Source organism: Lissotriton vulgaris, chromosome 6 (genome assembly GCF_964263255.1).
Source record: "Lissotriton vulgaris chromosome 6, aLisVul1.2, whole genome shotgun sequence".
In the NCBI taxonomy this organism is placed as follows: domain Eukaryota; kingdom Metazoa; phylum Chordata; class Amphibia; order Caudata; family Salamandridae; genus Lissotriton; species Lissotriton vulgaris.
The window spans coordinates 1,332,291,636-1,332,318,404 of record NC_141694.1 but is presented as its reverse complement, the minus strand read 5'-3'; the positions used below and the strand labels follow the sequence as shown (position 1 = coordinate 1,332,318,404).

Here is a 26,769-nt window from a genome sequence, read left to right as displayed (position 1 = left end):
CCCAGGTGTCCCCGGTCAGGTGACCCTTCTAATAAAAGGGGCAAGGTGCACGTGCCTTGGGCCAGTTCCAGATAGTATACCACTATGTATGTGTGCTTATTCTGACTGCGGGGGTGCCTAGGGACCAACCCATACATTGGCGATGAGCGGGACCTGCCCCGTGTGTGAGGTAGCAGTCGCCTCACAGTTCCTGGTGGGGGGAGTTGTAATTAACAAACAAAGGGGGGAGAGAGAGAGATCAGAATGGATTCATTCTCCCTGGGCATACATAAATAAACAGTTAGAATCCACTCCTTGGAATTGAGGGTGTCTCCTCCGCAGTGGGGAACACCTTTATGTTTTTTAGGTCCCCTCACACACCAACAGGCCGCTTGGTGTCATTAATTGCAGGTTATGTAGCTAGCAAAAAAAGAACGTTGTCTATTGATCAAATGTTTTGGAGTTTCAAATAAACCTCATGAGCCAGTACGTCAGTGTTGGACCCGGCCCTTTGGGCAGGTTCACCCCCAGACTTTTTGCTTTTTCCTAGCCTGTTTCTGGAACCTAGTGGTGGTGATTTTAGGCCTCTGCGCACTTTTTCACTGTGGTACAGTGTAAAGTGCTTGAGCTCTCTGTGTGTGCGTGGTGAGTGACCTGCCCTCCCATAGGAATGAATGGGGAATATGTATGCCCATGGTAGTTCCTGATGTGTGGGGAGTGCAGGGTCGAGTTTGATATGCACGAACTCGTGAGACTGAATGCTGCAAAATGGTATATGCGGCATGAGTGTGTCTAGTCTAGAAGTGCCTCTTTTAGAAGTTGGCATATTTGTGTAATTTGTGTCTAGCGTGTGATTGGCTGGTGAGCCTGGGTCAGGAGTGCCTGGGCCTGCTTGTGGATTGACTGTCTGGTTTGAGGGTGACAGGGGCTGGAGAGCCCAGGAGGTTGTCTGAGTCAGCCCGTGGATGAAAGGCAGCATCTGCTGCCAGGGAAGTGGGAGGAGATGGCACCTGATAGTGAAGGGCTGTGCCTGCCTGACTACAAAGCTGGCTCCAATTCCCGCTGGGCGACTGTCACCTCTGTCCCTGATACTGAAGGGACTTCCCTATAACCAGTTCTAGCTGGTTCTCACACTGCCTGCTTCAAAGGACTTCAAAGGACTTCAAAGACTTTTCACTGTATAAGAAGGGGCTGTGTCCCCTTCCAAAATGTTCTTGTTTCTAACTTGAATCTGCCAGGGGCGTGCTGCTGCTGGGGCTCAGGGGAATCCCTGGGCCCTGCCCAGCCCCTGGACCTCTGATGGACTTTCCTGGACTTCTGGGGGACCCCTCTGCCTTGCTGGGCTGATGGGGGAACTTTGCTTTGCCCTGGGATCCCTTTGGACCTTCTTCCTGTCCCCCCCAGGACTTGCTGCATCCCCAAAGGATCTTCTGTGGACCCTTCTTGTTATAGGGGTACTTTCTAGGGGCCTGTGGCTGCTGCCAGTGCCCCCAGCGTGATGGAAGCGCTTTATTCTTGACCCTTAGCGCTTGAGAGCGCTTTATTTTGCACCCGTAGCGAGCGTGTCGCTATCACGCATTTTGCGTGAGGTTTTGCAGGTGCCACCCTGCTTTATGCCCGGTTATTTACTTATTTTTGCGAGTGCCCACCTCACGTCTTTATTTTATATTTTAACTCGAGGGAGCCCACTCCTCGGTTAACTCAGCCCCCGCCTGCCTGCCTAAGGAGAAGGGCCGCTGCGCGGCCCACAGCGACCCGGAAGTGGTTGGCCGGCCGGCCGGCCAATCCCAGCGCGGCCGGCCGGAAGTCCCGCCCCCGCAGCAGAGAGGAGGAGAGAAGCTGCCGGGTGAGGAGGACGCCGCGGGAAGAAGGCGCCCGGGAGATGGTGGCTGGTGTCGCTGGTGCAGGGCTCCCATTGCTGAGGGAGCCCTGGAGGAGCGGAGAGGTCGCGGAGGGGGTGTGAGGCACATTGCCGGTGCCTGCCCCCGCCGCAGAGAGAAGAGACTGCCGCCGGGAGCCTTGCTGGCTCCACCCTGAGTCCCGGTCCCGAGATGGGGGACCGGGCAAAGCAAAGAGAGTCTGCGAGGAGCAGGAGCTCCTCAGATGCTGCCGAGCCCGCCCCCGCCGCACCGAAGACCGGCGAGAGCAAAGGGAGCAGCCCGGTGAGTGGGGCGGACAAAGGGGAGGGGCGCCGGGGCACATTGTCGGTGTCCGCCCCCCCCCCAGTAGCGCAAGCCCGCGCTCTTTGGCAGTATGAAGCCATGAAGGCTTCAAGGGCGGCCCTGGTTGGCAGTGAGTCGCCCCAACGTGTGTGAGCCCAGAGAGGCTCAGAGGGGCCCTATTTTCTTTAAGAGCCTGTTTGGCTCCAGAGAGGGCCATATTAGATAGAGGGGGCGTCGGAGCACATTGCCGGTGCCCGCCCCCTCCTGCCTCCGAGTGTTAGGGTTAGAGTCCGGTGAGGCTCATGGGGGCACCATTATTTTTAGAGCCTGAGAGCTCCAACGTTTGGGGACATGTGCGATGTAGAGCCTGCGTGGCTCCCACAGTGGGTGCAGTTTGCGCCCAAGGGTCAGTGAGGACCTTGTCGCAGTTTCCTTCATGAATCCCCAGCTGCCCAGCAATTAGTGGGCAGCTGCACCGTTTAGGTTTTGGGATGATTCCAGGTGCCCAGCAAGTAGTGGGCACCTGCTACGTTTAGGCTTGTGCTTGGACTGGCGCTGCATGGCAGCGCCCCCTGACATTGAGACTCAGGGCGTCTGAGCCCCAACAAGGCCAGTTGGCCTAGGGACTGCCACAAGTGGTGGCTTATGTAAGTTATGCGCAATGTGATTTCTATGTTTTTAATAGTAATTGCCTACTGTGTGTTTTTGCGCTATTGTGTTGTTCTGGCACCTCTGAATGTTTTTAGGCATCATGTGTCTTTCTCTCCATGCGCTGCACCTCTGAATGTTTTAGGCATCATGTGTCTTCTTGCGCTGCACCCCTGAATGTATTTTATTGCATCATGTGCTTTATTCTTAACACCTCTGAATGTTTTAGGCATCATGTGTTTCTCTTTATTACTCCTCTGAATGTGTTTCATGCATCATGGGTAATGTGTTCTGGTATACCCCTAAATGTATTTTATTCTTAGGTGGTTATCCTTTTTAGTACCGGTGGTCCTAGTAAGGTCCTGGTTCCTGTTACCAGTGGATACTGGTTGTGATCTTTGTGATTACCATTTTTTGTTTATTATTTCTTATTCTAGAAGTACTATATCTGATTCTGACAGTGGCCCATGTGGCCCTGTCTTGTAAATAATCCCTTATGAATGTTGCCCGTGCCAGTTGGCACAATGTACATGTGTGATTTTTATCTGATATGTTTTGACAATACAAAAGTTATTTTATAATAACCTTGTGTGGAGTTCCTTTTGTGGTGTGCCTGGTATGTTGTTGCTGTTGTGCGCTGGCGCAAATGCTTTACACATTGCCTCCGAGTTTAGCCTTACTGCTTGTGCCAAGCTACCAAGGGGGTGAGCAGGGGTTATCTTGGCGTGTGACTTCCTTGCCCTGACTAGAATGGTGGTTTCTGCCTAGCTTTGGCGTCAGCCTTAGCCTACCAGAAATAGCCAGTTCTAACATTGTTGGTCAGCGGTGCGGATTTGGACTTGTGTTTGCGCAGTGCCACAGTGACAGCTGGCTACATTACAAAACTCTGCAATTTTTTTTCAGATAGTCACATGTTTGGGATTATTGTTTTTGATTTTTGTTTTTCCTCTAGAGTGTCATTTTCAAATGTGTTCCTGCGCTTTATGTTTAGTGGCAGATGAGAGAAAGTGACAGGGCGGGACGCCAGTAGAGGGGGATGTTCCCATAGATTAGGAATCCCTTGCTGGGTCCAGTGTCCAATCCCAAATCCTGTCCCTGTGTGGGTAGATGGAAGGGAGGGAGTGTGAGGAGAAATAACTAGCTCAGGAGGGTGGTTATCGCCTGAGTGTAGTGTGTGTGTGTCTGGATTCCCCAGTGTGGTAGGATCCAGTGGTGGCAGCCCAAATGTGTCCAGTGCGTGTGAAGTCCCATTCCTAGTTCCCAGAGTATGGTGCCTGGTGCTCAGTAAGAGGGGTACAGGTTGTGAGTCAGAGGCAGTGAGGAACTGTCTCACCAGTCTGGAGGGGGAGTGTGTGGATGAGTGGTGTCTTGAACTGGAGGAGTCGGTGTGAGTTTTTTTTAAGGAACTTGCACGGGAGGTGTACCTCTGGTGGTGTGCAGGAGGTCCTGCAGAGGCACTGGACAAGAAGGTGGATGTCTGGCGGTGTGCTAGATGTCTTGCAGAGGCATTAGGGAGTGATTCTAAAAGGAGTGGCTTGTGTATCTGATGATCCTGTGAAGGGGAAGAGGTTCATGTGTAACCCAGCTAGGTCCCAGTAGTATTGTAGGGGTGTAGGGGCTCATGCCCTGTCTCAGTGGAGGCGGAGTGAGTGTGGGATGGTGTGTCCCACGTTGGCCCGAAACCCTATCTCAGGGCCTGGAGGGTTCCCTACGGGAGCGCCAGGTCAGGGGCCTAAGCTGTACATAGGTCATTTGAGGAGGATCTTCCTGTGTCTAGAGGACGGGGAGTGTCTGTAACCAGAACTCCGGCGGTCCTAGTGATGGGCAGTGCCGCTCCTAAGTGTAGGGTGCAGAAGTCCTGCCTCGCTGAGCATTTGACCGTCTAGAGTGCTTGACCATTTGTGGGACCTCTGGAGGTCGTTCCCCGAGGAGGGGGGAAAGCCGGGTTGGGGTTGTGGCCTGACCTGGAAGGAGTACTGAAGGAAAGTGTGTCACTGATACGCCGCTGGCGTATGCTCTGTCTACCCTGGGACATACTGAGAATTACCCTGTGATATGGAGTACTGGAGGAGAGTGTGTCGCTGATACGCCGCTGGCGTGTGCTCTGTCTAGCCTGAGACATACTGGGCCTGTAGTCATGGAACTGGAAGAGGGTGCAGAGGGACGGTGTCCTTACTTCTGACCCCGGTGCAACCTGAGGGTTTAGATCTTAGGTTGGGAGATTAGGAAACTTCTAGGTCAAGAGGAATCTCTGCCAAAGTGGATCAGCTGAAGAGACTGAGGGGGCTGCCCTTGCTGTGTGTTCTGGGGCTCACCTGCAGTTTGTTGTTTCCACTAAGGTAGAGGAAAGGGGACTTTGCTGTGTGCTGTGTCCCCCCACCTGCTTGAAGAGGAACTGTGCTGTGTGCTTTGTACCTCAGAAGTGAAATAGTTTCCAGGTGGTAGACCAGTGATGGAGTGAGGTCCTGAGCTGGTAGGAGAATTGTGTTCTGGTGAAGTGCTTTTCTGTGAAGGTGCGGAAACCCAGAAGTAGAGGTAGGGTGGGGCTTTCTTGCCCGTGACCTCTGGTCAGCCTGGGGGTGTGGTCCCTAGGTTGAAGGATCAATGGTAGTTGTAGCTACACTGAGAGAGAGAGTGGAGAATGGCTATTGTGTGCCAGGGGTTACTGCCCCCCACTCTGTGGATTGGTTAGGACCTGTGATGTGGATGGCCTATGGCCTTGTCTTGGCTGTGGATGACTAGTGAGTACCAGTGGGGTATCCTAGTTGTGTCAGAGAGTTATTGTTTGGAGGTAACCAGGTGGGTTCAGAGTGGCGTAGAACCGGAAGGTGTCCCTGCTGTGCGGGTCCGTGTCCGTGTTTTGTCGCCCAAAGCAAGGAAGCCCATCAGTGGAGTGATTGGTCTACCCTGCGTTTTGGCTGGAAGGGGGTTGTGTTGGACCCGGCCCTTTGGGCAGGTTCACCCCCAGACTTTTTGCTTTTTCCTAGCCTGTTTCTGGAACCTGGTGGTGGTGATTTTAGGCCTCTGCGCACTTTTTCACTGTGGTACAGTGTAAAGTGCTTGAGCTCTCTGTGTATGCGTGGTGAGTGACCTGCCCCCCCATAGGAATGAATGGGGAATATGTATGCCCATGGTAGTTCCTGATGTGTGGGGAGTGCAGGGTCGAGTTTGATATGTACGAACTTGTGAGACTGAATGCTGCAAAATGGTATATGCGGCATGAGTGTGTCTGGTCTAGAAGTGCCTCTTTTAGAAGTTGGCATATTTGTGTAATTTGGGTCTAGCGTGTGATTGGCTGGTGAGCCTGGGTCAGGAGTGCCTGGGCCTGCTTGTGGATTGACTGTCTGGTTTGAGGGTGACAGGGGCTGGAGAGCCCAGGAGGTTGTCTGAGTCAGCCCGTGGATGAAAGGCAGCATCTGCTGCCAGGGAAGTGGGAGGAGATGGCACCTGATAGTGAAGGGCTGTGCCTGCCTGACTACAAAGCTGGCTCCACCTCCCGCTGGGCGACTGTCACCTCTGTCCCTGATACTGAAGGGACTTCCCTATAACCAGTTCTAGCTGGTTCTCACACTGCCTGCTTCAAAGGACTTCAAAGACTTTTCACTGTATAAGAAGGGGCTGTGTCCCCTTCCAAAATGTTCTTGTTTCTAACTTGAATCTGCCAGGGGCATGCTGCTGCTGGGGCTCAGGGGAATCCCTGGGCCCTGCCCAGCCCCTGGACCTCTGATGGACTTTCCTGGACTTCTGGGGGACCCCTCTGCCTTGCTGGGCTGATGGGGGGACTTTGCTTTGCCCTGGGATCCCTTTGGACCTTCTTCCTGTCCCCCCAGGACTTGCTGCATCCCCTAAGGATCTTCTGTGGACCCTTCTTGTTATAGGGGTCCTTTCTAGGGGCCTGTGGCTGCTGCCAGTGCCCCCAGCGCTATGGAAGCGCTTTATTCTTGACCCTTAGCGCTTGAGAGCGCTTTATTTTGCACCCGTAGCGAGCGTGTCGCTATCACGCATTTTGCGTGAGGTTTTGCAGGTGCCACCCTGCTTTATGCCCAGTTATTTACTTATTTTTGCGAGTGCCCACCTCGCGTCTTTACTTTATATTTTAACTCGAGGGAGCCCACTCCTCGGTTAACTCAGCCCCCGCCTGCCTGCCTAAGGAGAAGGGCCGCTGCGCGGCCCGCAGCGACCCGGAAGTGGTTGGCCGGCCGGCCAATCCCAGCGCGGCCGGCCGGAAGTCCCGCCCCCGCAGCAGAGAGAAGGAGAGAAGCTGCTGGGTGAGGAGGACGCCGCAGGAAGAAGGCGCCCGGGAGATGGCGGCTGGTGTCGCCAGTGCAGGGCTCCCATTGCTGAGGGAGCCCTGGAGGAGCGGAGCGGTCGTGGAGGGGGTGTGAGGCACATTGCCGGTGCCTGCCCCCGCCGCGGAGAGAAGAGACTGCCGCCGGGAGCCTTGCTGGCTCCACCCTGAGTCCCGGTCCCGAGACGGGGGACCGGGCAAAGCAAAGAGAGTCTGCGAGGAGCAGGAGCTCCTCAGATGCTGCCGAGCCCGCCCCCGCCGCACCGAAGACCGGCGAGAGCAAAGGGAGCAGCCCAGTGAGTGGGGCAGACAAAGGGGAGGGGCGCCGGGACACATTGTCGGTGTCCGTCCCCCCCCGTAGCGCGAGCCCGCGCTCTTTGGCAGTATGAAGCCATGAAGGCTTCAAGGGCGGCCCCGGTTGGCAGTGGGTCACCCCAACGTGTGTGAGCCCAGAGAGGCTCAGAGGGGCCCTATTTTGTTTAAGAGCCTGTTTGGCTCCAGAGAGGGCCATATTAGATAGAGGGGGCGTCGGGGCACATTGCCGGTGCCCGCGCCCTCCTGCCTCCGAGTGTTAGGATTAGAGTCCGGTGAGGCTCATGGGGGCACCATTATTTTTAGAGCCTGAGAGCTCCAATGTTTGGGGACATGTGCGATGTAGAGCCTGCGTGGCTCCCACAGTGGGTGCAGTTTGCGCCCAAGGGTCAGAGAGGACCCTGTTGCAGTTTCCTTCATGAATTCCCAGCTGCCCAGCAATTAGTGGGCAGCTGCACCGTTTAGGTTTTGGGATGATTCCAGGTGCCCAGCAAGTAGTGGGCACCTGCTACTTTTAGGCTTGTGCTTGGACTGGCGCTGCATGGCAGCGCCCCCTGACATTGAGACTCAGGGCGTCTGAGCCCCAACAAGGCCAGTTGACCTAGGGACTGCCACAAGTGGTGGCTTATGTAAGTTATGCGCAATGTGATTTCTATGTTTTTAATAGTAATTGCCTACTGTGTGTTTTTGCCCTATTGTGTTGTTCTGGCACCTCTGAATGTTTTTAGGCATCATGTGTCTTTCTCTCCATGCGCTGCACCTCTGAATGTTTTAGGCATCATGTGTCTTCTTGCGCTGCACCCCTGAATGTATTTTATTGCATCATGTGCTTTATTCTTAACACTTCTGAATGTTTTAGGCATCATGTGTTTCTCTTTATTACTCCTCTGAATGTGTTTCATGCATCATGGGTAATGTGTTCTGGTATACCCCTAAATGTATTTTATTCTTAGGTTGTTGTCCTTTTTAGTACAGGTGCTCCTAGTAAGGTCCTGGTTCCTGTTACCAGTGGATACTGGTTGTGATCTTTGTGATTACCATTTTTTGTTTATTATTTCTTATTCTAGAAGTACTATATCTGATTCTGACAGTGGCCCATGTGGCCCTGTCTTGTAAATAATCCCTTATGAATGTTGCCTGTGCCAGTTGGCACAATGTACATGTGTGATTTTTATCTGATATGTTTTGACAATACAAAAGTTATTTTATAATAACCTTGTGTGGAGTTCCTTTTGTGGTGTGCCTAGGATGTTGTTGCTGTTGTGCGCTGGCGCAAATGCTTTACACATTGCCTCCGAGTTTAGCCTTACTGCTTGTGCCAAGCTACCAAGGGGGTGAGCAGGGGTTATCTTGGCGTGTGACTTCCTTGCCCTGACTAGAATGGTGGTTTCTGCCTGGCTTTGGCGTCAGCCTTAGCCTACCAGAAATAGCCAGTTCTAACAGTCAGGATCTGGTGGTCTAGCTAGCACGATTTCTACGAGGAAATACCTCCCGATCGATCCCTTCGTGGCTCCGGTGATAATGATTTTTTCCTCACTTTTATTCGAAATTTCTAGTATTAGTTCGAGAAACGTGAGCAAGGTGGGGATTTGCGCACCCCGTCCTGAAGAAGGTGCTTCTGGCACCGAAACATGTCGACGCAGACAGCAAGGAGGTAACGGACATTGTCAGCGTAGAGACCTCCCATCCTCATTTTTAACAGCACCAGCCCGGGGGCTTATTAAATAATTTTTAGTACCCCACGAGCCAGGTTCTTTTTAACTTTCACTATTTCCCTATGCATAGTCATACAAATTATAGTTCACGTTAGGCTCACTCCCCTTTCCCTCACGATGTTAGGTAAAATTAAATTTAAAAAATCCCTTGCCTTTAAATACTTCTTGAATTTAACTCCTACACTCCCAACACAACACTTCCCCTCTCTCTCTCTTTCCAGCACTTTGCACATTCGGATGGTGTACCCCTATTTCCCTGGGTAAACTTTATGCCTGACTATTGACACCCTCTTTCTCTCCTCTTCAATGCAACCTTGAGAAGGCCCTGGCTCTACAAGCCATATAGGGCGAAACACATGTCGGCTGTTCCCTTTCCCTAAAAATTTGCTTTGCGAAAAACCAAAATGAGTGAAATGAATACAATAATGTGGTGAATAAAAAAGAACTACTTTCACTTAAATCAACCTGAATCAACAAGTGTTACTTAAGCAAGGAATTACCCTTTAACAATAATATTTTTTTAAAAGAGGAACACCTGTTCACAACCCTTTCCTCAACTGTTTGTTCAAGGCTGAAAAGGTCCAAAGCCTTGAGCAAAAGTTCCTCCAGTATCAGGATCTCTGGGCCGTTCACTCTTTTCTCAACACTTAATCTCCCTGTGCCTCCCATAAATGTCTTTAACTGTTGCTCATGAAAAGCACTGGTGTTGATAATTAAGTGCTGGTGCTGAGCACCAGAAAACACCAGTTCAAATTAAGCACTGGGTTCCTCCATGGCCCTATGGTATGGCATCGGAGGTAAACTGTGCAGTCCACACAGTCCTGTGGAAGCCCTGTGAAGAGGACTTCAGGGGACTCCTGTCAGAGTGGAATCCTGGTAAGAGAGGGGAGTCCTTGTGAGAGATGGAAGCCTGAAGTTTCTCCACCATTGGGGTAGCTGGAAGCACTGCAGTATCCGAGGAAGACTCTTCAACAGTCGCCTTGACGTCCTCTGTCTTTGTAGGCTTGCTATCCATGGTGCCTTTGAAGATGTATCAGCAAAAGATTTCATTATTTTTCCAAATGCCCCTCACAGCGAACATTGCAAATCGACTTCAACGCAGTGAGACCAGGTGGGACAGGACCCACAGTGTCCAAGTAGACTGTGATAGCTTGAACTGGCGAATGAGAAATCCGGGCTTTATTTACACTGCCATTCGTGCCCAGAGTAGTCTGGTTGAAACAGTGCTGTGATGCCTGGGGCTCCAGCTGCACCTGTCCTCTTATCCTGTCCTGCAAGCAACATGAATGTACTCAATGGAGTTTTTGTTTTTGCCATTTTGATCTGTCCCTCAGGTTGAACTTGTTGTCCCATTTTTAATAAAGTTTGGGAGGGATGTATTGACCGGCTGGTCATGTTCTAGTGTTTCTAAGTAATGTGTTCCCACCAGCCACTCCTATATGGCTGGCTTCCAAACTCACCCAACACCCATCCATCACAGGTGTCACAGGTCAGGTGACCCTGCTAATAAAAGAGGCCGGTCACACGTGCCCTGGGACAGTTCCAGATAGTATACCAGTGTGTCTGTGTGCTAACTCTGACTGCAATGGGGCCTAGGGCCTGACCCTTACAATACCCAGTGTTTTAAATAGTCAGTTCTGCCCGGTACTGAGTACCAGAACTTTTTTATTTAGCGAGGAAGAGTACCTGCACTTTTTAAGAGTGATGTAATACTTTTAATTGGAGAGTTACAGCACTTCTCAGAAACAAGCACGCACTCTGGTACAGGGCACCTGCACTTCTATTTTTTTCATTTCAAGTACTGCTGATACCACAGACCTACAAATATATTTAAAACAGAATAGTGTGTGCGTGCTGTAATTGAGGAAGTCTATAGGTAACTTGGAGGAAGCTTCTTCAAATCTCGATGCAGCCAACTCAGCTTGTCACGTTTTTAAGATTTACAGAGTACTGTTGAGTTGGGTGGTAAAACTACATTTTTTATAGAACAACTTACCTACAAGATACTGATAAAAAAGATTGTTCTCACGCTACACACTGTCTATTGCCCATAAAGGCCAAGTCCGTTGCACTCATAAATTCGGGTTCTTTGCGTGTTTTACTGCGCCGGGCATTCAGGTCAGTGAAACATTCCTTTTTAGCCCATCGCCGTCTGTTTGTGGGCAGGGCTTGTTGCGGGTTGTTTTGCTCTCTGCTCGGCACTGACAGTAGTGCTGAAGGGTGGCCTGGGCGCTGCGGCAGCAGGGTTGCAGACAGGGAGCCTGGCACCGCAGCCATGGCCGCTCCGCTGGCCCAGTTCGACGAGGACTGGCAGGACTTCTACGAGTTCAAACCCGCCGCCTCAGCCCTGGACCAGGTGAACTCCAACACCGCGAGCCCCCCATGTTCACAGCAGCCGCCGCCGGAGCCCTCCGACCCCCAGGTCACGGCGCCCTCGCTGGGGCTGGAGGACTTCTCGGAGCTGGATAACAGCTTCTCTGGGGGAGAGATGGGCACCTTCCAGTCCATGGAGGACCTGGTGAGCGGCTTTGACGAGCAGCTGACCGTCTGCTTCCGCAACTACAGCACGGCCACCGAGAGCATCGCGCCCATCAGACCCATCACCGAGGAGAACCCCATGAAGGATGACGAGTGAGTGATAGCATGGTCCACAGGAGGGCACCGCACCGCCGCGGCTGCTGTTCACCCACCGGGCATTATCAATGCATGGCACACCTTAATTCACTCCCTAACTACCTTCCTATACGTCCTCTACACTGTGCACTCCTGCTATCGCCTAGCATGACCTTGTAGCCCTATCTACTTAGTACCTTCATGTGTACCTCTGTACTCTCGGGCATCGAGCCACCAGTCTCGCCTGCCCATTCTGCGAGTCCCCACCAGAAATCGGTTACCCCTCTAGAGACTCTTCTCTCTATAACCTACCCATCACTCACCCACTGCCCATCGGATGATACTTATCTAGCATCGATCTCTTCCTCCTTATACACCCCTTTTTCACCAAGGCGTTATCCGCCTAAGAGCGCCCACTACAGTGAGCCCTCTCCCAGGTTAGCATCCTTTCATTTCTTCCCTCAATGAAACCGTTCCTACTCTGTCCTTCTCTGTACCCCAGCCACCTGAAATCTCCAGAATTGTACCCACTCGCCTCCAAAAGCTTTGTACTGAAGAGCCAACCTCTGTCTACACAGAGCCCAATCGTTATCATTTTATTATGTCCCTTACACTGGCAGCGGACAAGTTCAATAACCGACCATTCTGAGATCTCGTTCTTCCTCACTCAGCCCTCCTTGCCAGAACAGAAAGTAGGAGTGACAGCCCCTTCTTATTTTCGCTCTATGCTTTTCCCCCTTTTCTGGGCGCTTCTCAGCAACTACTACCCTTTTCTTTGCTCTGGGCTCGCAGCCCCTTAAGTTTTAAGTTGAACCATTCAGTTTGGTTGCATAGTTCATGAGTGTAACAAAAGCACATGGCGCGTTTTCGAATGATGGTTAATATTTACCGCCGCCATGTGATTATCTAGTATATAATCCATGAGCATGCAGCCCTTACACATTAAAGAAAAAGATTTCCTAGAGAATGTGCTTTATAATGATTTTTCCCATGGACTGTTTCTTTTACACTTATACTCTGCATACTCGTCTTTTTTTTTGGCACATGCTTAGACTTTGGCACCGAATGAATCTAGTTCTTCCAAAGTAGTATTGCCAAGGTGGCAAAGTGTTTTGAATGGGAATGGTGATTTAAGACGCCAAGCTCCAGCCCTTCACTATGAGTGACGCTTTTCCGTCCATGGGCGAGAGCCTGGTGGTGTTATTAGTGTGGGTCGGCACAGTAGTTAGCTGTTTATATTGTGGTGATGCTTCCCAGAACCTGCTTTATAATTTCAGGGCACTTGCTTGGGGTCTCTCAACGTTGTTAGATTTATAGGTCAGAATTAACAAGTCTATATTTGAGTCCCTCCCTGAGTTTAGCCCCCTGGAAGTGAAGGTGTTCATGGGGGATTTGGAAACGAAGAAGATATCACGCACATATCAGCCACTAGTCACGCATTGTTCCCCCACACTGTAGAAGCTCCGGGAGACTTGGGAGGAGGACGTGGGAGAATTGTAAGAGGAAGATTAGAGAGAGGCATTGGCAGCCCCCAGGGGTGCAGCCATAGCGATGCGCCTACGTCTAATCCAATTTAAATACCTGCATAGAGTTTATTTCACCAGGGTTCGGCTGTGGCGGGCGGGAATGATTGCCTCGCCGGAATGTCTTCGATGTGGGGGGAGGAGGGGACATTTCTACACACAGTGTGGAGTTGTGGATCTCTAGATCGATTCTGGAGGGGGGTACTGGTCTGTTTGTCTGAGGTATTGGGGTGGGAGCTCCCACGTTTGCCACAATTTGTTTTACTACATGTGATGGAAGGGGTGGGCGGCAACGTCTACAAGAGGCATTTGCTGCAGCTAGGCCTCACATTGGCCAAGAGAGACGTGGCCAGAGCGTGGAAAGACCCATGGGGTTGTGTGGAAAAAGGGGTTAGATTTTTGTATGGGGCTGGAGCAGGCGATTATTGTGGCCCGAGGATGCCCGCGAAAGCATTATAAAATTTGGAAACGCTGGGCTGACTATAGGGGCCTGTGGCTTGAGCCCCCGGTGGAACCAGAGGACCTCCCGGGGATGTGATGGAGGGCCTTGACGGCGGGTGTGCAAGTGCAACTAACTAGGTGTGTTGTGTGCAGGAGACCTGCGGCGGAACGGGTGTGACTCGGGGGGGGGGGGGGGGGAGGGGGTGACAGGGGTGGAGTGAGTTAGATAGGGGGGGTGGTTGGGAGGGGGGATGGCTTGTTTAGCGTTGCTTTGTTTATTTTAGCTGGTTCTTGCTTGTAAAACGGGGAAAAAGTTGATTGCATTTCAGTGGATGTCATGTTTCTAACCTGCAGATGCCTCTGGTGTGCAGAGCCCTGCGAATATGTGCAGTCTGTCAATAGTCTGTTTAAAAAAAAAAAAAAAGTCCATATTTGAAGGGATGAGGTACAGTATTTTTTATATCTATTCGCTTTTTTTACCTCACCAGGGTTAGAAAAAATAGTATATAAAGGCAGGTTGTGGCTGGAGACATTAATAACAAACATAAACATATGTTTGGACTATACTGTTTAAATATGAATGTAATTATCCGTTAGATACTCCACATGCCATATCATCTCCCTGGCTGATGTTATAGTTAAATAGATACATATGCTTTCAAATATTGGTTGCTAGCAAGTAACTTAACTTATATTAAGAACATCTTCATTCCAGTTACATTTTGGTACGTAAGGCTGTCAATTGTGTTTCGTTGGTATTTATTTAATCAGTAGAGTTGTCCTTGTGTTTTTCCATTATTCATATGTATTGCACCTTCCAAAACACACAACTGAGACATCTGAATCCTGTATAAACCATTGGTAAACATCTTGATCAAGAAATAGGCTAATAAATGTTATTTTATTTTTTAAAGCCTCTTTTTGGTTCAGCTACTGCTCAGCAAGACCTTTGTTGTTGGAATAACTCGCTTCCTATGGAACTTCATAACTTGATGATGATGCGCTAGGCCGCCTTAAAATGTTGTCGGTTCACCGTTCTTTGGGCAGTTTGGAGTGAGGACTTTCAAAGTGGTCTGAAATAGTAACCAGAAAAGATCAGATTCCACAGACAGATAATTTTTACCGGTAAAAGTTATTGTTCTCTTCTTGAAAACCCCCTCCAGGTGTGGGATCTGTGGAATATTACCCTTAACCCCTTCGCTGCGGCAGCAATTCTGCCGCAACGCTAGGGGGAGGGGGGCGATCGGCGCTCACATGCTCGTGACGGAACCGCTCCGTCATGAGCCTCGGTTGAGCTGTGCTCATGACTGAGCGGTTCCGTCATGGCCCCGCCCGCTCTATAAAACGCGCCGAGCGGGCCATGACGGAACGGCTCCGTCATGAGCACAGCTCAACCGAGGCTCGTGACGGAGCGGTTCCATCACGAGCATGGAAGCGGTTAAACTCCCCTAAATTGATGTTGACATTGAGAATAAGAAATGGATACCTAAAGCTCAAACCATCCCTGCTCCCTTAAAAACACTTTATGGTCGGGAAGACACAAATCTACATCTGACTAAAGCATATGATTTAAAAGGAAGGTTCAGATTAGTTATGCAATTTTTCGTCGTGTCTTGTTGCCTGCACAGTGCTTAATTTGTAAAATAATGAGTGTCAGTGCCAAAAGATCTGCTCAGAAGTCTGCGGAGGTCTAACGAACACTAAGGCTGGGTAGTCTGTAATCTACCTCATACCTATTTAATTTCCACCAGACACTCCCTGCCCCTTTATCTCACTTGTGCAGGGTTCTGATTTCTGCCTTTGAACAGTTTTTCTCTTTCTTTTTCTCCTCAAGCTCTTTGGAAATTTCCAATTAGGAAAAATAAGTGCCGGTGTCCAAAAACGAGGGCCAGTGACCCCCACTGAAACACCCCGACTCAAATTGAGCATTACCTGCAGAGTTTCCAACTCTGACTAAACCAGTAAATCTGGGTTACACTATGGGTCCACACAAAACACAAACCAACTTCTACAGTGAAAAAGCCAAATACAACAAAAACGTTTCCCCTATACAGTGCATCAATGAGTTAAATAATTTAATGTGTGTTGATTTTGTATACTCTTGAGATGTAATACAGTTCGTCATGCATTGCAATGCAGACATTTCATGGGAGGTGAAATGATACATCAGCCAGTTGCATGAATTGAGAGAATTACTCATGAGTCGAGCCAAAGCCACTTCAATTGCCCTGCTAACTAGTGGGGCGGTGTTTTCCGACCCCTGCGTAAACTTTCTGCACAGTGGCTAGAATTACGAATTTGGTGGTATTTACCGCATCTGGTAATACACTAGTTCTTCAAAAATCTCAACTTTCTTAAATTGCGGCAGGTCAAACCTGCTGGAATTTAACTGGGGAAAAGTTTGTGCATGGTATTTACCATACCAGCACCAAAGCCCACTGTTATTCCTCAGAAACTTGTGTTAGATGCTGTTTAGTAGATCTTGCCAGTAGTCCGATATAAAAGTTGAACAGTAGTATATAGGATAAAGTGCCCTGAGTTGAAAGGATATTTTGCAAGTCACCAAAGGCTTCTGTGACCTAAATAGAGGAACGAGGCAGTAGCCAGAGTTCCTTTATACGACCATGATATATCAAGGTGGCTTGCAATATCCTTTTAATGTATGGCAGAGGGTAATGTATTACACCATTACTCTTCCCATAAACCGATTACATTTATAGTGTTTTGTTCTTTTCTGTTCACTCTCGACAACAATGAAGCGGAATCTGCATGAGAGATTAAGCAGAGTAAAAAGAATTTGATTTTTTTGGGAAAAAAAGATGAGCCAGTTTAATATGTCAGTTTAAAAGATGCAGTGCCTCAGATTGTCTAGAGACATCCTGCTATTTTCTATTTCCTAACAGAACTATAGCATGTAAAAAACATGTTCTCATAAATATGTCTTTCTGTTGAGCACCTTTTCTGTTTCAGAGAAATGAAGGAGGAGAAGCAGGTTTCCTTTTTAAACTACGACTGTAATGATGCTGTTTTCCCTGTCTTTAACCCTAGCTGATTGAGGAAAATAATATTTGTTATAAATTCTATTTATATTCTTGTATAAAAATAATATTCTTGACTCTTCATCATGGCTTTAAGTGGGCCAGCAGTAATTAAAAACGTACATTGAAACGGGTCCCTCTCGGATACTATATTCACGTCCTTAGCCTTACTGGCAAAAACAGGGATCGATTTTTGAACGCTGAATGTAAAAAGGTGAAGGTAATCGATGTCAGCAGCAGTATGGTTCCAGTTTATATTTCACTTATTTTGCTTAGTCTTACATTCCATCAGGTTGGTAACTATTTCCACGATGTTATTTTAGATTTGTTTTGTGCATGTTAAACATCAGAATGCAATAACAGAAACCCAGAGAGGCACCAAACACTGGTTGGGTGGCACACTATGGGAACAACCGAAATCTAGTTTGTGTTCAAGCCACCCCTAAATTACATTGGTCACATCCCTTTTAGAGAGCCCCTCCCACCTTTCCCATTCCACTTAAAGCTCTGCTCTCCATTATAATCATCTGTTATTTTCAAATTGTGTATTTGATGCATTATTTAGAAAGGTGGGCGGGTTGTTATTTTTCTGGCCCCTGTCACTTTGCCCAGCTCGATCTAAGTAATTGCAGCAGGCACAGTGGCCTCAAGAGAAAGGGATGGGGAATGTAGGAAGAAAGCGATCAGAGAGGGACAAGAGACAGAGGAGGAGAGAGCAGATGAATGGAAAAAGAGAGGTTGTGCAGAATCTGCATTGAATAAGCATGTGTCGTCGAATTCTGTATTAAGTGCATGTATAGCTCACCATCTTTACACTGTGCCGTGTTCAGAATGCTTAAAACATTTTTAAATGTTCAGCACGCCGTACAGTTTGTGATGAACTGGAAGCAGTCATCCGTATTCACCTGGTTTATTTTGAGTTGCATTATGCTTTGTTTACACAGCCATCAGCAGGTCGCCTTTTGAATTGCATGCTGCAGTGCTTGCTTTGCTGCCTGCGTCTAATAACAGAAGCAGCCCCCACCCCACACTGACTGAAGAATTCCAGGAATTGATCGCAATTCTGTAAAAGGGCTTACATCACTTGGTTTTCTTTCTCAGTGTGTGTGTTTTCGTGTGCGTGTGCCTGTCAGTGGCAACTGAGGGTCTAGAACTGCAATTGATCGTATCTTGGAGATGATCGCTGGACCAAATTGCTCTAATTAGCCCAGCAGTAGAAATGTCAGTCTTTACACAGCGCTTGGGGCAGTTCGGGTTTGAGTACTATGCTGAAGATTGCGGTAGATGTGAATGGTGTCTTAACATTTTTGGCAGTAGTACATTTTGCCTAGAAAATAAACTGCATTCACCTGAACACTCAGGATTTCAGATCAGGACGAGAGGCAATTAAACAAGAAACCCTTTTTAGGTTAACTCTTTATTGTGGGGAGGCATCAATACTTTGTTCGGTATATTCAGATGTAAGAAAGCGTATCCTTTTTAGGTCTCGCCTCGCCTGGCGTTAGCAGCGCATGCGCTGCTCTCACCATGCGAGGCCTTCTTGGAATCAATACAGTTCCAGAAATTAGCTTTTTGCACTGCCCGTAATTTCTATTGGTGCGCGTCATTTTGCGTCGCCTATTATGGTAAACATGGTGCTATGATTGTCCCAGAGCCTTTTTTGCCCTTCCTGGTTACCACCCTTTCCACTTTATCCCACACCTACCCGGACTGGATTGTTTACTTGCGGCCAGCCGCCGTCGGCAGTAGGAGTTCCTGCAGGGCGGTGACGTGGGGAGGGGCAGGGTGGGGGGTAGTAATGTATGGATTATGGAGTTTAACAGGTAAGTAATCATATAAATAAATAAAACGAATTTCGTTGCGCGCACTGCATCGCATTTGGTGATGCAGTGCACGCAACAAAATTCGTTTTATTTATTTATATGTTTACTTACCCGTTAAACTCCATAATCCATACATTACTACCCTGCCCCTCCCCACGTCACCGCCCTGCACTCTTACTGCCGACTGCGGCTGCTTGCGGCTTCACACACACTCCTTTTAAAGGCCGTAAGCACTCTTTTATTTTCATTTTGAGCACGGTCCGCTTTGGCTGCGCTTGTTTCATGTATTCACGCACACTCCGGAATTGTTATCAGTGATGGCATCGCTTTGTCATGTATTCATGCACACTCAGGAATTGTTATCAGTGATGGCATCGCTTTAGAAACGGGCCGGTTGTGTCTTTCTCAACGCTTGATGACAAGTGTCTTGTGCTGGGGTATCAGAGTGCATATGAGTGTATGTATGTTGCACTCGAAGAAGTGCAAGGCTGCTCCTTTCCACAAATCCAGAGCAGTGTATAAACACATAGAGGGATTCCTGTGCGCTGACAAGTCAAACTTGTTGCTGTGCTCACGTGTGACCAGATCCTTCACATATACAGTCATGTACACACGCTGTGTAGGATGCTCCTTGCAACTGCCAAGTCTTAGGGCACATACACCAGTGACAAGCCTCTTGCACACCCGGCGTGTGCTGTTCCTGAGCAGCAGCAAAGTGCTCTACATACTCCGCTGTGTGGTGGTGTTCCCTGAAAAACTGCACAGCGTTGTGTACACCCGGGTGTACTTTTCCTTAACAACATCTGCCAACAACTGCTGTCAACACACCCCGGGTGTCACGAGACCCTCAAAGGTCTCTCCGGATCGGTTTGTTGCTCAAATGGGTCCACCTATTGATATCCTCAATTTCGACTTGCTATAATAGCACAGAAGATTAAGGGGGGCAATTGGGGGAAGGAAAGGATGGGAACAGCGGGGAGGGAGACCTGTGGAGAAAAAGACTAGTTATAGAAACACTGCACTAAACATTTCTGGTATATTAACATAAGAAACAAGCATTTGCAATAGCTCTTTAGAAGGACGATTGGATAATTATCAAAGACCTCTAGTGCTCAGTATTGGCTTATACTCATAGCTCAGTCATAGAACTGTGGAATAGAAACCTACTGTTATACAAAGTCTTAACTAAAGCCTGTAACCCAGAGACGCTCTTGTTTGCCAGTCCTATTACCCACCAATAATGATGCATGTTTGAGCTTTGCAAGGGAGGAAGGGTAGGTTTAAGTCAGCATCCTCTCATTGTCCCCCTGCTAGCAGACGAACAAAAAAACACACAACATTCAACATACATATGACTGCGAGCAGTTTAACCAGGGTAGTTTTCCCCTTGCAATGTTAGTATGCAACACACCGTAACAACTGGTGTAGTAAAGTACAAATCAAATAAGTTGAGGTTTTGTAATGGAGGATGATATACCACCTGGTATATATGATGAGCAAAATGCCTTGTGTATCACATTTCTCCATGGCTCTTAGTTCTGAGCGTTACACAAGCCTGAATCAAGGATAGGTTTCTACACCATTGATCACAACGGAGGCGTTGAACAGAAAAACTCCTACAGCGGCTTATAGCCTCCAATGTTTTGGCAAAAAGGAAATCGGAACAGCGGTAGCAATGACACTCTTACCCCACCGGTACTGCAAACTTCTGGATTCCTTCGTCCAGGCACTGTCAAGTTCTAACAGGATAATTTGCGGCATTTCCTACTTCCTCTCCGGCTTACATAGCCTGCCGGGAGGTTAACCGTGTCATTGCTTTTGGGTAGTGTAGTTGGTTTGCTCTGCGAGGCATATAAGTGACCGGGTCTTCCTTTTCGCCAGCCCTTCCGCACCATCTAAAATACATCCGCGACGCGCCTCCAGAAAGAACTCCCCTTGCTTCATCATCTCTGAGGAGTGGACAGCGGTAGTATCCCCGGGTACGTGGCACCTGGAGTGCTGCTTCTCAACAACTGCAAGGCTGGGTTTTCAACAGACCCAGGATATTATGTTCTGTAAGGACTGCAATGCCTTGTTGTATTCAATCCGTGCACACACAACTGGGTGCCTCTTAACAACTTAGTCTTGCATGCGCACAGAGACAGAGCCCCCAAAAAGATACACAGACACACATACACATAGGTTGTGCTGCTCATTACCCACTGTTGTACACACAAATGAACAGATGCGCACACAGGATATGGCGCTTCTTAACAAATGAAAAGATATAGTTGTACGAACAATAGTGTTTGCGCCTTCAACTCGAAAGAATTGTACAAACGCCACTAAGTGCTTCTCCCTAACAAATATAAAACCCTGCACACGCAAGGTGATGGCCGTGCATAGACACACTTGCAGACCCACATACACCCACATACTTTATGCTGCTCATTTACCCTAAAAGCTTTGATGCACATGCACACACAGAGGCACAAACACTATGTGCTGCTTCTTACAAACAAAAAAGGCCTTGTGTTGCACTCACAATACTGCGCTGCCCTTAACTAGAAAACAATGTACACACATAGATGTGCACTGCTTCTTAACAACTGCAATGCATTGCTGTTCACAATCGAGTGGGTGCCCTTCTTCTTGCCTACAAAGCCCTGCTGTGCACACCCCGTGAGTGCAACCGTGAGCCTTGTGCTGTGCCTAGCGCTGTGAAGCAATGTGTGAGTGCAGGAGCCGCAGCCTTGCGCGCACATTTCCCCACACCCTTCCTCTCTTCGGCACAGAGCCTCGCAGCTCTCCAATTGTAGGTACAGCACCTCGCAACTTTCCCTGCACCTATAGTTCTTGTACTCAAAGTCTTTTTAATTCTGTTACAAATCAGATTTACTCCTTTCTCTAGTTTAAAACCAAGGCCAATGCATCGTGTATCATCGCCTTTGAACATAAAAAAACGCAACACTGCCTTCAAAAACCATTAAAGGAAAGAGACCATATCTCGTGATAAATCTGGAAGAGGATGTAGCCTAACGGTTAGGGTGGTAGACTTTATATCTGGAGGACCGAGTTCGAGTCTCGGCAACAACGCTACGTTTTTTTCGCCTCCTACATATGCTGCTCATTAATCCTAAAAAGCTCACACAGAGGCACAAACAAGAGGTGCTGCTTCTTGCAAACAAAAAAGTCCCTGTGTTGCACTCGCAATACTGCGCTACCCTTAACTTGAAAACAATGTACACACACAGATGTGCACTGCTTCTTAACAACTGCAGTGCATTTCACAATAGAGTGAGTGCCCTTCTTACCTACAAAGCCCTGCTGTGCATACCGGTGGGTGCAGCTGTGAGCCTTGTGCTATGCCTAGCGCTGTTAAGCAATGTGTGAGTGCAGGAGCTGCAGCATCCCTTGCGCGCACAGCGCCTCGCAGCCCTCCTCTCTTAGGCACAGCGCCTCTCAGCCCTCCTCGGCACATCGCCTTGCAGCTTTCCTGTTTTAGTCACAGCGCCTCGGAGTTGTGTATATATACACACACAAATAATGCAATTACATATAAATGCATAAATACATATATTATATGCATATAACTATAAGTGTATATAAATTATATCTAAACCCATATATGCAGGTGTGTGTATGTATATATATATATATGTGTGTATATATATATATATATATATATATATATATATATATATATACATACACATACTACGAAAATCGCCATTCAAAATTTCCCTTCTTCGGAAAGAACAACGAGGAGTGGACCCAAAATCTGGTGCAAAATCCTTAGTGCTTTATTTTTGTGCAAATAGTCAGCCATCAATCCGCCATATATATCTACCAAGATATATGTATATCTGTGTGTATGTATATATATATATATATATGTGCATACAGATACAGCTGCATGTACCTACATCTTTGCATATATATATATATATATTTACAAATATACTATACAATACAATACTATACAACACCATTAGCAGAGCAAAAGGCTTTAACTTAATAAAAGGCAAGACCAATTGCCTTTTCAATGCTTGTTCAATTCTGTCAGCAGGGCCCAGTGCACAAGTCCCAAGTGCATGTCGTCTGACCCCTCGATAGTATATGTGGTATTGGGTGATCCCTGATTGGCATATTTAAATTATCTATAAGTCCCTAGTAAATGGTAGAGAATGCCCCTAGGGCTACTTAGTTAAAGGTCACTAGTAGTTTGCAGCACTAATTAGGACATCACTACAGTGACAAGGTGAAAACATGCCTCCAGGACAGCCTCTGGAGTCTCACTGGGCAGCTTTTAAACTGCTTGCCCGACATGGCAAATAAACCCTTTTGCCATATCAAAACATCGCTTTTTAATATTTATAAGTCATCCATAGCGAAGGCCTTAGTTACCCACAAGGCAGGGTGCTAAGTACTAAAAAGAATGACCTGTTCCTCTCATGCTTGTCACGTTCTGATAGTGGAAACTTGAAATTGCCGTTTCAGTGTAGCAAGGCTGGTAGTCCCATTGGCTAATATGAAGTTACACTAATCCACGCATTAGGTGCTAACCTCTATTTGTGAACCACCAAAGATAGTGCTCCAAGGTATCACATTGATAGATACATTAAACCTAATTTAATGCTGGAGTTAGATTTAAACTAACTTTTTAATTCAAAGAAACTTTAGAAAGCCACCTCTTTCTTGCTCTAAAGTTCTAGTAGCAGTTTTGGATTACCTAAAGCACTTAAAATGAAATTGAGATTTGTACAGCGCACTACTACCGGAGGGTGTCTAGGTGCTAATATTTGAAGAGGAGAGAGAAAAAGAAGACCAAGACTAAAACGCAGGGCATAAGGAATCGCCTAGTTTGTGGGACTATTTGTGAAACAACCAGGTTTTTAGCGCTTTCCAGAAAGCTAACAGAGCAAATTTGGTTCCTTCTGTAACGCTAATAGCAAACTATTTCAAAGCATAGCTGTACTAGCAAACAAACTTCTGCCACCCCATATGGCTTTTCTGACCTTAGGGATTACAAGGTTAGCTGAGGAGGTAGATCTTTTTGAGATGTACCATTGAAAGTACTGCTTCATAGAATCAAGTCAGTCACTATGCACTGCCTTTAAAAGCAATGCATAAGAAGTTAAACCCTATCCGTTTTCTTTTTTTTTTTACCTGAGCCAATGGAGTACGGAAGGACAATGGAGACCGGTTGATACTTAGGAATTCCTAGAAGAAGCCGGGCAGCCGCATTTTGTATATTCTGCAGTTTGTGTAAAGATTTTTCTGAAGGCTAACAAATAGTGCACTGCAGTAGTCTAATTTGGATAAAATGAGAGCCTTGATAATCTATTACCTTAGATCCAAGGGGATAAACTGAAAAAACATTCTAAGCATTTTTAACTTAAAAAAACAGAAGGAGGAGATTTAGTTTCACCTACTTTTCAAAGGATAGTTTATCAAAGTAGATTCCTACATTTTTGACTTTGGTAACTGGTGTTGGAAGCAGCCCTAGTTCCTGAGGCCACCATTTAGGGGTCCAAAAAGAGGTAATATTCCTGAATAGCAAGACCTCAGTTTTGTCTGAGTTTAGTTTTAGACAATTACTTGCCATCCATCGTGCGACTTCCAGCATGCAATCATGAAAGTGGGAGGCAACTCTGTCGCAGTTCCTTGCAATCGACACCCACATTGTCGGCCGCGTATGACACCACTGCGAAGCCAAAGGATTTGATCAATTTAGCTTGGGGGGTGACATACAAGCTAACAAGCATTTACAATGCAATGGTTTTGTCTTTGACAAAGTTAGAGCTATTGGCATTGTCAATGACAAATGTTTTATTTATGTGTTGGTTTTAAAAACAGATAAATTAATGGCCTTGTCATTTACAATGCCAATAGCGTAATCTCACGCAAATGGACGATGGTTACAAAAAATTTTGAAAAGTGCTCTATAGAATCAGGAGGAGTCTGGGAGGGATAATGAATAGAGATAGAGCCAAGAAGGAAAAACAAATTAGGGTGAGAGAAAGTGGTGCATTGGAGAGAGTTAACAGTGTGTTGAAGGGAAAGTGAGTGACGGGATGAGAGTATGAGCAGAAGAAAGAGAGGCAGTGAGAGAAGGAGAGTGTGGTGAAAGGGAAGAGGGAGTGACGAGATGAGAGTATGAGCAGAAGAGAGAGAGGAAGTGAGAGAAGGAGAGTGTGGTGAAAGGGAAGAGTGAGTGACGGGATGAGAGTATGAGCAGAAGAGAGAGGCAGTGAGAGAAGGAGAGTGTGGTGAAAGGGAAGAGTGAGTGACGGGCTGCCGAAGATCACACGCGGTCCCTCGCCTCACGATTGGTTTTCCTGTGGCTCACATTACCCAGAGCAGTGTGTATTGTAAGACTATGATTGGGTGAAATGCACTCTGACTAACACAGTGACCTAAAAAAAACAAGCATTTGCAATGCAATAGGTCTCACATTTACGCGAGTTTAAGCTATTGGCAGTGTAAATGACAATGCCTTTTATTTATGTTTTAAAAACGAAAACAAAAATAAAAGGCATTGTTATTTGCAATGTCAATAGCTGAAAGTCGCCTAAATGTGAGACCTATTGAATTGCAAATGCTTGTTTGGATTGAGAAGGGTTGGGGAGGGGTTGAAAAGGGAAAAAGGTGGCACATCTGATCACCGTGACCGACATCTCTCACCAGCACTTTTCAGATCTCAACTGGAAACTGAATACAATTATGTTTTTCCTGGTATGTGGACGATCGTTAAGAATTATGAGGTGCTTGGAATACAAAAGTGCAGGTACTCGCTAGTCACTATCCTTAAGTACCTGTATGTGCACCCCTGCACAGAGAAGTACAGGCACTTTTCCCTTAAAATTAAAAAAATACATGTACTCGGTATCTGTGAGTAGACACCGGTTTAAAGCGCTGGAGTAAGCTCCATCTGTGTAGTGCACATCCACAATTTCCTATGGCCTTGTAGTGCTGTTTGGAATGACGTTTTCGGTACGGTTCTGACACTCTTCCTCCCAGTATATCAGTGTGCCTACAGTGATGTGAATGATTGGAGTGTTGTTGGGCGCAATGACATTGAGCCTTCAGCAGCGCGTATTCAGTATGTAGTTTATTGGAAGTAAACCTGTGAGGGTCGACCTAGGTGCAAGGCAGCCAGACTCCTGCAGGATTCTCAGGATGTCCACATTAGATATATTTACGTAATTAAATAGAAATAATCTAAATGAAAACTATTTACAAAGGCAGCGGTTATCAGGAAAAAAATATGCAGGACCTAGCCTTCCTGGACCTGTGTTAAACACCCCTTGAAAGCACAGACCCAGTGATTAGCATTTATTTTGACTGACCAAGTTCAAGTCATAACAGGTGACCTTACATGCCCTTTGACCCGCAAATGACATTGCAGTGCTGAATCGTAGTTTTACCTTTAACCCCTAAATAACATCCTTTGTTTTTGTTCCAAAAGGGTGATGTGGTGGAGGGGGGTCGGCAAGGTGTTGAAACTACAGCACCCATGTTCACCAACGAGTGGATGCCAAAGTCCTCTACAGTAAACAAAATATATTGCAACTTTGGGTAGCACGGAGGCAGATAACCAGATCTTAGAGAAACTTGCTCCCAGCAATGACATCAATATGTGGCCTAGTGCCCTGGAGCCTAACATGTGACCCCTCCAACTGTGGTACCCAAGGTCTGTGAACCAGAATAATATATACAATTTCCTATTGAAGTAAAGTCTACAACCACAGTATTACGAGCTGGCCAACTTATGTGTGCCTGATCCTCGGCATTTGTGCTGTATAAAGGAAGGCCCTTTGGTTATGCCTGATATGAAAGCAGTTTACAAAAGGGGGTGGTAATGAACAGAGTGTCTGAGTTAAGCAGATCACTCTTACCCAGTCCAAAGATCAGGGCTTGATCCATCACCGTTATTTATCTCACTGCCCCATCCCAGCTCAGAACCTGGCTATATGCAAATCAGTCTGTCCCTGGCCCAGTGCATCATGGGAACAGGGCAGACTAAACTACCAAGCCAATTCTTCACCAGAAAGGAGACAAGCTACCGGGGACCGGTTTCTGGCATTTCAGCCTTCTTCGGCCCGGCTTGCTTGAATCCTGATGGAGCAGTGAGAAAGGGACTCATGTCTGAGTATACCCTGCCACACCTATAGTGGCCAAAAACGATTTAGAAAAGGGGGTGGTGATGAACAGAGTGTCTGAGTTAAGCAGACCACTCTTACCC

At 47.4% G+C, this 26,769-nt stretch overlaps 1 protein-coding gene across 1 annotated transcript in view; it reads left to right on the top strand.

Annotated features, from left to right (window-relative positions):
- The first annotated feature begins 11,304 nt into the window (after positions 1–11,304).
- LOC147708850 (fasciculation and elongation protein zeta-1-like) overlaps positions 11,305–26,769 on the top strand; it is a 36,667-nt gene continuing 21,202 nt past the window's right edge. The window contains exon 1 of the mRNA XM_086927471.1: positions 11,305–11,735. Coding sequence (XP_086783597.1) covers positions 11,380–11,735 — 356 coding nt within the window. The 5' untranslated portion in view covers positions 11,305–11,379. The remainder of the gene's footprint in view (positions 11,736–26,769) is intronic.